Source organism: Protopterus annectens, chromosome 14.part0 (assembly GCF_019279795.1).
Source record: "Protopterus annectens isolate FY-2018-M chromosome 14.part0, PAN1.0, whole genome shotgun sequence".
In the NCBI taxonomy this organism is placed as follows: Eukaryota; Metazoa; Chordata; order Ceratodontiformes; family Protopteridae; genus Protopterus; species Protopterus annectens.
The window spans coordinates 621,403,836-621,415,960 of record NC_056748.1 but is presented as its reverse complement, the minus strand read 5'-3'; the positions used below and the strand labels follow the sequence as shown (position 1 = coordinate 621,415,960).

Genomic DNA, 12,125 nt, shown 5'->3' with positions numbered 1-12,125 from the left:
TAAAGCACAACTTGGGCAACAAAAACTAGAAAGGGTGGTCAGCAAGCTTAGGGAGCCTATAACAAAGAAGATAAGGCATCCTGTAGCAGTATTAGAAATATTTTGGAAATTCTATGAAAGTCTGTATAAAGCAGAGCAATATGGAAATCAAGAAAAGGTACAAATGGAAATGTTTATGGAAGAATTAAATATGCAGAGGTTAGAGGGAGATGAGGCTCAATTACTAACAGGATAGGAGAAGATGAGATAAAAATGGTGATGTATAACCAATCTACAGGAAGGTCCCCAGGAATAGATGGTATTCCTGTGGAAGTTTGGAAGCTAGGACAGGAAAAAAATGATAAAGCTCTGGAAAGTTTTGTTTAACAGTATTTTAAGTGGAACAGAAGTACCAACATTCTGGAAGGAAGCGGTGGTAGCTGTAATACCTAAAGGGGGTAAAGAACCATTAGATCCAACTACATACAGGCCCATTTCAATACTAAACCATGACTATAATGTGTTTATGTTTATAAGGACTAACAGAATGGCAAAAGATGTGCCAAAATTGATAGATATGGATCAATGTGGTTTTGTGTAAGGAAGGCAAACATTTGACAATATTACTAGAACAGTGATGATCCAGAGGGAAGCAGAATGTAAGAAAATACCACTGTTGCTGGTGGGTCTTGATGCAGAGAAGGCATTTGTCAGAGTGAGCTGACACTTAATGAGCACGGCAATGGAAGCATTTGCATTCCCTAATACAATTATAAGGTTGATCAGAAGGACTTATAAGGAATCAGAGGTGAAAATTAAAGTAGGTGGGCTCCTCTCTGATAATTTCTGCTTGAGCAGAGGAATCTGCAAGGGTGTCCTCTCTCCCCTTTATTTGCATTATATTTACAATCACTGATAAATAAAATAAGAGACTCAGAAATTCAAGGATATAATTAGTATGGTAGTCAACAAAAGCTGGCTCTATTTGCAGATGACGATATTTTTACCTAACAAAATCAGAACGGGAAACTACAGTGCAGTGGAACATTTTGAGACTTTCATATCTTTTCAGGATACAAAATTAATGAAGCTAAAACAAAGGCAATAGTGATAAATTATGTACCCACACACAAATTGGTTCAGCAATATCCATACTTATGGGGACATGATAAAAAGAAGTATTTAGGAATATGGATTACAATGATTTCAGTGTGGCAACTAAGGATATGTTAGAAGAGACTAAACCAAAGATAATACAAAAACTGAGAAAATGGAAGCCCTGTTATATGGAAACTGATAGTAAAATACATGGAGTTTAAATGTTTCTAGTCCCTTTAGTCTTATACAAAGGTCAGGCATATTTTTATCAACCAAAAAAAAGTTGTGAATAGCAATTAATAGAGAGCTGAAGGATTTTATCTGGGAGGGGAAGGTGACAAGAGTCAAGTGGGATAAGATAATTCCTTCAACAGAGCAAGGTGGATTGGGATTACCTGATCTGAATGGGTATTTTACAGCAACACAGTTAAGGCTCCTATACATAGTACAAGCAAAAAACTAGAATTCAAAGTGGAAAGGTATGATAATGGAACAGGGGAAACTCAAGAAACAAGAAGAGACTGGGATTTTAAATGTAGGCCTTTAAGGAGAATAGCAATAATTATACAAAATATGTTTATAAAGTAGCAGAAAGTGTTCTAAGAACTAAGCCAACACGGGAATGAAGAAAGAAGATTCTGCCGAGAGGGATGAGTGAAATTAGGATACAGGCAACAGGCAAGAGAGGGCTGGAATTTATTGGAGAAAACTGGCAAAGGAACCAAGGTATTGGGAGCAAATTAACTAGAGGGAGAAAGGTAATAGAATGGGAAGATGCCAAAAGTTTATTCGGACTGCAGATTAGAGAATGCCTTCCCTAGCAAGGACTGATATCAGAGTACAGGCAGAGAGAACTCAATAAAAAGAATCATAGGCCTAAAGCAGATGACTAAAAAAACTCCAGCTATACTCTGTCGCATATCGTCTACTCAGAGGCGATCTCTGCTTAACATACAAAGCCATGTCACACCCACAGCTGTTAGACATGCTACACTTAAAGAAATCCCAATCCATCAGAGCCACACGCTCCAGGGATCTAAACCTTGTCATCACAATGAACAAAACATGCTGGAGGGATAGGTTCCTGACCCAGAGACTCCCCATGCTCTGGAATAGACTGCACATACATATCAAGCAGACAGCCTCCTTCGCCCTCTTCAAAAGGAACCTTGACAACTTGATGGGAGATAGGAAATTTACCATGGGGGTCACGTCAGTCACCCTGCTAGACAGGGGTCCAGGGAAGTAAATATTGTGGGAAGAAATAGCCAGGGAATTGTTATGGCTAGGTTTGTACAGGCCGCCTAGTATGAACCTATGAGAAAGGGGGGGGGGTCCTAAATGAAAGAGATGCACTGGTAGAGGTTTTAGTAGACTCTAGAACAGAAGCTGCTGTTAAAAAAAAAAAGAATAACTAGTACAGCATATAAAATATTGCATGATGCCTAAAAGAATCAACAGAGGAGTTTAGAAAGGATTGGGAAAAGAGACTGGATAAGCAATTCACAAAGAAACAATGAGGGGATATATGTACGTCTCCCAAATACTAAGTCTAGAAGATTTAGGATCTTCCCCTGGAAGTGTTTACATAGGTATTTTTATACCCCCAACTAGCCTCCAAACAATTTTTCCTCAGGTAGCAAATGGTGGGATGGGGAAGAAAGAGGTAACTGGGAACATATTTTCTGGGAGTGTAATGTGTTGGCAGACTTTAAAGATTCCCTGCAGACTACTCTGTCGGTGATACTGGGTGAGCAGATTGGTGCAACTAAGGAAATTATTTTTTTTGAGCTATGAGACAGAATTGAAATTGTCTACATATAGTAAGGCCTTGCTAAGTCTAATTATGGTGGCTGCCAAAAAAGGAATTACTAGAAAATGGAAATCAAAGTCTAAACCAACTTTGCTAGAAATAGCCAATATAGCAACAGAGATAAAACAACTGGAATTTGGGATCATTACAAAAGGGAAGGAGCAAATTACATAGGAAAAATGGGAATTGTGGAAACAATACATGTGGAGGAGGAATGAGGTTTAAAGGAAGGCAGCAGGACTTGAATGAGCTATGTAATATGTTTGACTGACTGACTGGATAGAATAGAAGTGATGTATGTTTGCACCTGCAGTTATTTTATGTCAATGTGGTTTATAAGTACAATGTCTGCAACTGGAATTGTGGCAGTATGGTGTGTTTTCATTTATATAAATGTATGATTGCCTATGTCATACATGATAATATAATAAAGATTTTTTTTGTTCAATAAAAAAACAAAAAAAAAAAAAACTGTGATGGGTCCAGTGTCTCTGTAGATCATTTCCCATAACAATTTGCTCCATGGATTTGCATATTAGTCAGTCTAATGAGTTTCTAGGGTGATGGGGGGAGTCAATGCCATCCTCCATTCACTTGGTAGGTAGCCTGTTTTGAGGCTGAAGTTGAAAAATGACGAAGTCCTGATAGGTCATGTTTCAGGCTGTTTAACAGGCAACTTGTGATACTTTTGGGCCCCACTGAGGCTGGGTTTTTAGTCTTAGTGAGTGCCGCTATGACTTAGTCCCTGCGGATAGCTTTGTGTGTGTGTTTGGGGGGGGGGGGGTTGTTGGAAGCGAATTCACAAGGGGTGGCGGAGGGGAGTGGTATGGGTAAAGTCTGAGCTAAATCTGTTGGCCAGCAGATTTGCTATTTCACTCTGCTAAGTGAAGGTGGCATCCTTTACAACCAGTTCAGCACACTGTTGTGTGTTACCTTTGAGGTTTTGGACACAGCTGTAGAAGGTCTTGTGGCCAGCTTTAGCCTAAAAAGCTATCTTGACCTCATAACAGATCTTGTTGGATTTAATTAGTCCTCAGTTTCCTGTTAAGTTTAATTAGTATGCTCTTGCATTATGAGAGCTGCTCTTTTTAACTTTGGCAATTACTTTTTTCTTTTGTTATACACCTTATTAACATTAGGTTTCCCCCAGTGTGGTTTGATTTTGGGGTTTGTTTTGAGCTTACTTCTTGTATGTACAGCACTCTCTATGTGGCCATTTACAAATTTGTACAGTGTTTCTTGGAATAATTTTGCACAGGCTGCTGTGAATTCTGGGTTGGGCAGACACTGAATTTTGACAAACTGTCACTTAATAGGATGTAGTTTACTTTAGAATAGTTTCTAAATGAAGGGCACACTAACTGATCAAGGGCATTTGTGTGAAAGTCCAAAACACTTTGTGCCTGCAAGCTGGTGGTAGTGTACGTTTCCCAGTCTATACACAAGTAAAGTCTCCCAAGAATAGAGTGTTCGGATGCAGAGTGCCTCCAGCAGGTCTAGATAACAGCTTGGGATTCTTGAGAGACAGATGGTGACCTACAGCTTGCTAAGATATGATAATGGACTCTATCGAAGGTTATTTGCATGTGGGTGAACTCCAGGGTATCATCCTGTTTAGCAAACTTTGAGGTACACTTTTTGCTAATATCTACTAGAACAAGACACCTGTACCTTTAGTATGTGCGGCTTATGTTTGACATGTATGGAAGGCACTGCAGCCTTGTACTGCCAGAGTATTTCTTGCAGCTTTAAACTATGTTTTGGCAAAGGCACAACTGTCTATATTCTCAACAGTGAGAACAGCTTGTAGGGTGTGGAGTTTCTTGTTAAGAATCCTAGCACTGGGCAGTAACACATGTTCCTTTGGGTTTTACTTGCTGCATCTGTAGGTTTATATCACTTTGGTATTGCCTAAAAAAGGCTCGAGGGGGGTGGATAACATTTTATCCAAAATCTGGAAGCCCAGGAAGGACAGGTGCAGGTCATCTTTGCAAAGCAACATGGTCTGTTAGCTGTGTCCTCCCATGCTAACAGATATTGAATCTCTCTGGACTGACCTCAGAAAATAAACCATTTGTTAAAGTCAATCATTTTTTGTTCATACTGTGGGGCACTGTTTTTGGTGAAGGTAGAATGCTGCTCAATGCAAGACACACCAGTATGAGAGACATACTGAAAGAGGTCCATAATGTCTTTCTTCATATAATCCAGAGAGCTATGTCTCAGGCCATTTATGCCCAACATGGACTACATGAGAGTCACACTGGTACCTGTTGTGCAATAACCTAAGTACGTGTGTAACCTGGTAGATTCTGGCTTTAGATAAGCAACTAACCATAATCTTCTCCTACTCCAGTCTGATAAACGGGGTATCTGTCCTACAATAGAGTCCCGTTTGACAAGAGTCCTGGGTAAACTGTTTTCTTGCCTTACAGGCACTGTTTTTGGGGGTCCAATGGGTGTAAGCTTATGTGTAGGGTTTGGTGTTGCTTTTGGTGTATGCTTCACAGACTGCTGAAAATAGGCACTGCTGTTGGCAAGCTTAGGATGTCTGAGGTTTGGGGAGACTGCTTTTTGTTTTTTTTTTGTGTGCCTCAGCATAAGATGGTCTGTGCGTGTAGTCACTGTGTGTGGTGGATGTAGTGTGTTTGTGTGTGTATTGACAACCTCGTTTGTATGCGAGATTTTTGCCTCCAAGGAAATTGTCTATGTCCATCTCTCGCATACTGTGTTGGTTTCTTTAAAGATTAAAAAGTTGTCTGTGAACATGTGCCAATTGCTACATTGTCCCTAAATGCCTACATCTACCAACCTGGCTACGTAGACATTTGGAAAATGCATAGCTGTGTTGTCTGAGCCTGTATTAGGATGAGCTATTAGGGTTTGAGGACTAGGTTTTACAGAGCTCTTCTACAGTGGTTTCTAGGGTTATGGACTAGAGTTGAATAGCGCTAGAATATGATATTCGTGCTACCTGATGCACAAGCTAGACGCTCTTGAGTTTGACTTTGTACAATGCATCACCAAACTGCAGGTTACAGTCGCGGTGCTATTTTTATAGGTTAATTTCTGTGTTTTTCAACTTAGATAGACCAGACCACCACTTATTGCAAGGAGACAAAATATCCCAGTCCTCTTAATGTAAAAGCACAAAAAAATATTGCTTAAGTGTGTATGCTGCCATAAAACAACTTTAACAAACTAGTAAGACATGACAATTTCAAGTCAATCAGACCAACAGCAAGACAGTTTGAGCAAATGCAGTGATTTTAGCCTCAGAAATGGGTAAATAACAAATAAAACATGGAATCAGTAGTCAATCACTAAAATAGCTTCTGGAAGTGTTATTTTTCAATTATAAGTACTTGTTTTTGTCTGGATGGCAAGTGATTGCAAAGAAATCACTTCACAAGCTCAGGCAAGGACACCAAGAGTTGCAGAGCTCTGTGGGAACCAGCCAACAGCCTCTCAAACATGTCAGATTTATAAAGACACAAAACAAAGGAAAGTGTGTAGAATCCCTTTAGCAGGACTAAAATTGCAGGAATACAACAATTAAGTACTAATAAAAATGCAAAGTAGCAACTTACACAGTAACACTGCTAGTAAATCTTCTCAAAAGTGCAGTTCTCATCAATAAGTATACAGTACTACAACATCAGGGATACTTGAAAATTATTTCAAGTGCAAGTACAATTCATCTAAGAAGCCATGTATTCCACCTAGGTGACTTTCACATCCAGTCCTGTTTGTAAATGTTTTTGGCCCACATTATCAGATAAGGTAGTTAAATGAAGTGCAAAACAGTAAAATAAATCTTATCTGCCTAGGATGGAACAGAATTTATTCCTGATCCTCTTAGAGTGAAGCAAGGAAGATAAGCAGATGACAGCTTTGTGAAAATGACAATTTTTTAGTAGAGGAGGATAGCTATAGTGCAATACTTGTTTGCTCAGTGGGCTCTCAGTACAACAGATCCATGTAAAACAATGGGTAGGAAAAGTACTTAATCAGCTTACACAACTGACAATAGCAATCAAAGAGGGTGGAAGGACTTTGGTAGTCAGAGTACTGTATGGGGTGAAAGCCAGAGACATTGGCCTTTAAAAGCAGCAGTAAAAGGGTGACAGGGTTGGGGAAAAATTCAAGCTGATCCAAGAAGCTAGACAAATCAGACACAATAGCTTGTCATCCAAAATATAGCATGTCAGCATATGAGCTAAAATGGTTAAGAAAATATTTTGCAACAGTGATATACGGACTTAATTAAACAAAGACCAGGATAGCAGTCAATCTGTAAAAGAGATCTATACAAACCAGAAAAAAACAGATTCAAGAGCTTTTACAATCAACCAAGCTCCCACCAAGGCAGATTGTAAATGCTATGACCTCTACATTTAGCAATACTGTCTCAGCTAATGAACAAAACAACTGTTGCATTAGCAATGCCATACAGTGATGTAAAAGCACACAATGTTGTTTTCCTACTATGCCCAGGCAATTCAGTTAAGTAGGTATCTGCGACAGTCCTATTTCTTTATGGAGAAGAATCAAAAAGTTTTCATTAAAGCAACCTTGGTACCAGTAGGGGGTGCTGCCTACAATTTTTAAGCTTTTTAAAACTAGACTCGACCCTTCAGCTTGACAATGCCACATCTCATCAGTGTCATCACGAAAGTATCCCAAAGCAGGAAATTAAGCTTTAGTTTGTGAATGGAGAAGTAGAAAAAATGTGGATTAAAGTCCACCATATGGAACTAAAACACAAAACTAGTCCAAGGGGCACATAGAGGGTTCAAACCCTTCTTATCCCAGTCCACGAAGATAAAGTTACAGTAAGGCCTACACCTGAACAATCCTACACTGAATGCTATCAGTGAGTGAGGTTTCCACTAATGCAATCTTAATAAGCACTGTCAAAGGAAAAGCATGGTCTCAGAGAAACATAATAAAACAAAATCTTACTAAGGACTGCATTAGCGAAGTCTGGCCTAGCTCTGGATACAATGCCTGAGCAGTAATGCTTAACTAATGTATGGATAATGTATCCAAGTCATATCATCAAAGATAATGTGGGCCAAAACCATTTACAAACAGTACTGGATGTGAAAGTCGCCTAGGTAGAATACATAGCTTCTTAGATTAATTGTATTAATAAGCAAGACAGGCAGCCAGCAAAGTGACAAGTTTGTTTGGTAACTGATAATAACCTCCTGACTATTGGCAAAATAGGCATAAATGTTCTCTGCAGTACAATAGGGTGCCATAATGTTAACATAAATGGCCAAAGCATGTTTGATGCCCAATTTATGGAGAAATATTTCTCCATTATTACATACCATGGAGAAACAAGTCAGCAGAAGGATAGTCTGGTTAACAATAACCACCAGTGGAAGAAAGGCAAGTCTTAACTGATCAGAAATCATTCTCTTATGGAATATCAAGTATGATTCCTTAAATATTGAGGCATGCAGTGCAACAATATGCCATACAGAAGAGACAGAGAGACAACAATACAAAAAAAAAAGTTGAGTGTACAGAACATAAAGGTTCAGGAAAGAGCATTAGATGCTCAACAATTAAATCATTTAAATCCTACAGATGGTATGGGCTATGACTAAGCAATAAGGGGTGCCAATAAAAGAACTTTAATTTGGAATTTTGGCCAAAATCCATTCATGAAGTGGAATATGAAAGGCAAAAGCAGTACATAAATTCACCTTCACCATGGTGTAAATGTCTCAACAGATAACCCAAGGTTGAAATCTGGGATGTTATATGCAACACAGGTGAAGGGATCAAAGCCCAGGTAGTACAATACATTCATTTTGCCATGTATTAAGTATATTGGCTTAAAATAATCCTTTGTCGTTGTTAGAATTCTTGACACTACCTTCGAAACTCCAAACTGAAACCCTATGACCTAAGCATCTAATCATGTCAGTGTTGCAGCAGTAGGTTTAGCAGGGATTGTCTTCAAACTCCAGCACAGTCATCAGCAGACTATGATGCCACACTTTCACTCAACACAAAATCACGGATAGCAAAAAAGACCTACACATGTTAATGACTGATGCCACCTTTATAATGGACGTATGCAGATATTCCAGGAAAGATGGAGAAAGACTGGCCAAAGGTAAATTATCATTTGTGGAAGACTGCCTGGATATCTGGACTCTACTAGTGGCAGAGATCCCTCCTGTGCTGACTAGAACAGTGATCCACATAAAGAACCCCTATCTCAACCACAACTGGGCCATAAGGATTACACAGGTATCACCCAGTCCAATCTTTAGAACCTTCTTAAAGAAAAGAGGAAAGTATTGGGTCTTAGTAGTAAAAAGGCAGCTTTGCATTGCCTATTGCTGCAACTGGGTCTATGTGTAGATAACATGTAGAGAGAGAGAGAGAAATATGACATCTGGATGGGCACCCCAGTCAAAGATTGATTACAGCCTGACTCCAAGTACCTCAGCAATGGTCAAAAGAGTACATGAAATGCTGAAAGTAAAGGTTTCATAAATGGCCTAGCCCCATGGACAAAGGACAATGATCAAAAAAGTTGGAAACATTATTTTCCATTGCTTGTCAATGTAGAATACTGCCATGGAGTCATACATATGGAGATGCACAACTTGGCTATGGGCAGCAGCATAAAAGGTAATAAAGGTAATACCACAAAACAGTATCTTTAGGAGCATGACATGGAATAAGAGACCACGATGAGAGCATCTACTGACTATGAACTGAGGTTTCACTCAGAAAAGTTTACTAAATCCACAGAGACATGTCTATAGAGATAGTGCGTCAGGGAAGGGGTAGCAGAACAGAGTTGTTGGATTTGGTTACAACATCCAATCTATCTGCATAGACTGCAACCATAACTATCACTGAAAGATGGAGGTCTTTGATATGTTGAGTCCGCAGCATGGCTAATTTCACTTGCATGCAATGCAAATCCAGATACACGCTATAACTATCTCTGGAACAGCAGCAAACCAAAAGCCCAAAATGTAAAGTATCTGATAGACAAACAAGAGAAATAGTACATGAAAAACAAGCTACAAATCTAAAAAAAAATTCATCTGAAAGACAGACAAGATGAACAATATATGGAAATCAAGATTGAAAGTCTGAAAGCAAATCAAATAAGATTTAACAAGACTTGCAGCAATGCCCAAAAGATGAATGATGTGAAGCAAATGCACTGTAGGTAATGACAGGAAAAAGAATGGTAAAAAGAAAGGGGCTGTGGCAGCTATGGCATAAAAACTACAGGTGGTATAACTCCACTAACTCTTTCCTTAAGCTAGACTTCAACCCTTGAGTTCACAGGTGATCCAAAAGTACCTATAACTGAACAATGAAATTACATAATGGGACCAGGTGTTTTTCTTATTTCTGCAATTCTCAAGTGTAACACTAGTAGCTGTGGTGGTAACTGTGGTGGTGGTGCTGCGGTAGTGTTGTCGCCTCACAGTAAGACGTCCTGTTCGATTCTCAGCTAGAGCGTCTTCTGTGTGGAGGCAGGCGTGAATGGGCGTACCATCGTTGAAGGTTGTGCGTCAGAGCCAGCAACTCGGCACGTAAAAGTCTACTGCCAATCATTAGCGGACCGGAGTTCCGCTGTGGCGACCCCTAACCGGGAAAAGCTGAAAGACACAACAACACTAGTAGCTGTGGTAGCACTAAGTAACTAATTCCAGGGGCAGCAAGTCAAACAGGATAAAAAAAATTGACACCTAACAATGTGCAACTATCTGAATGTGCACATGCCTATGCTTGGGAGTGGGGGTCTGTTCTTGCAAAAATTTTACAAAATCCTGACGTTAGTTTAGGGTAAAAAATAAATCGGCACCTACTTTCTTTCCATGCTTGAATGTAATTTATACCTTACCTGGTTATAATGACACTTTGAATTAACAGCCATCTAAAATCCACTTTGTGCTAGACTTTTTGATTACATAAATGATGTCTACTTCCTGGCCAGGTCACTTCTGGGAAGATAACAAATGTCAATATCTCACTGAGCCTAGACTATAATGGGAGAACAAGTTTGAATCCTAATTTTTTTAAAGACCGCTTCATGACTTACCACAGTTCAGACATAATTATTCATTGTTAATGTCACTGAAAAACAGTCCAAAAGTAAAGCTAAAAATGGTACTTTATCAATACAGCAGGCAGTCTATCAAATGAGTAAGTAAAATACATTTAAAGCAAAAATCCAGTGGAAAACATTTAATGTTACTGACCTTATGGATATTCAGCTCAGTCACCAGGTTTAAACATTATTTTTATTTAATCTCACTGATAAGGATGCAGGACTCAGCATAATATTTGGAAATTTGCTATTTTTTCCAGAAAAACACTGGGTTTTCATGAACTTGGCATTTTAGGCCCACACATGCATTTCACCATAATGTATATTCCTTCACATATTAACCACTTGTAACACTGCTAGTTCACTTTTCAAGTTTTTTGTATCTACAGGTTTTAATTTTATAATGAAAGCATGGCAATGACTGCAAATTACATTTGAATAAAACAATGCAAAATGGGTATTTATTTTTTTAAGAAGTGTAAATCTGTGTTCCTCTGTATGCAGCAAAAGTCAGAGGTACTTGTAATTTTTCCTAGAAAACCTGATCACTATTTAAAATAAACAATACTTCCATTAGAGAGAGAAGTCAGAAAACACACAGCAAACAAGTTACTTAATGAAATACACTGAATGCAGATGGAAACAGATGGATACTATTATAAGTGTCTACATTACATCAGTATCAATAGCCGGAAGTCTCCTAGAATCATAATCTTGTATATATTGTTTAAAATGTTAGCATAAAATCAGCAAACATACCTGATCTGAAAACCAGATGAGGTTTGACTCCTCATAGTACCGAAACATGCCATATTTTGGGTCTAACAGTTCCCTCATGATCAGCAAGAAAAACTCCTTCTTCACACCCCCAGCATCAACTGCTTCTTCTCCTATAAATATCACCTAAAAACAGGTACACAGATTACCATAGGAAATTAAAAACATTTACTGCATCTTTAATTTTTTTATGGCTCACTTTTCTTTTTGTGCACAGCACTTCATCCTACTGCTGATCACCAGCTGCCACTGCTGCCTCTCTTTGTCCACTAGGTTCCAAGCTGTGCTCTCCACACTCTGGATTTATAACAACATATGCTCTGGTACAGAGATCAAGGCATCTTGGTGCAGCAT

At 38.9% G+C, this 12,125-nt stretch overlaps 1 protein-coding gene across 4 annotated transcripts in view; it reads right to left on the bottom strand.

The window, feature by feature from the left end:
• HERC4 (HECT and RLD domain containing E3 ubiquitin protein ligase 4) overlaps positions 1–12,125 on the bottom strand; it is a 3,175,640-nt gene that overhangs the window by 656,137 nt on the left and 2,507,378 nt on the right. For all 4 annotated transcript variants that reach the window (XM_044056374.1, XM_044056377.1, XM_044056376.1 and 1 more), the window contains one exon: positions 11,754–11,897. In XM_044056374.1, the coding sequence (XP_043912309.1) occupies positions 11,754–11,897 (144 nt within the window). The remainder of the gene's footprint in view (positions 1–11,753; positions 11,898–12,125) is intronic.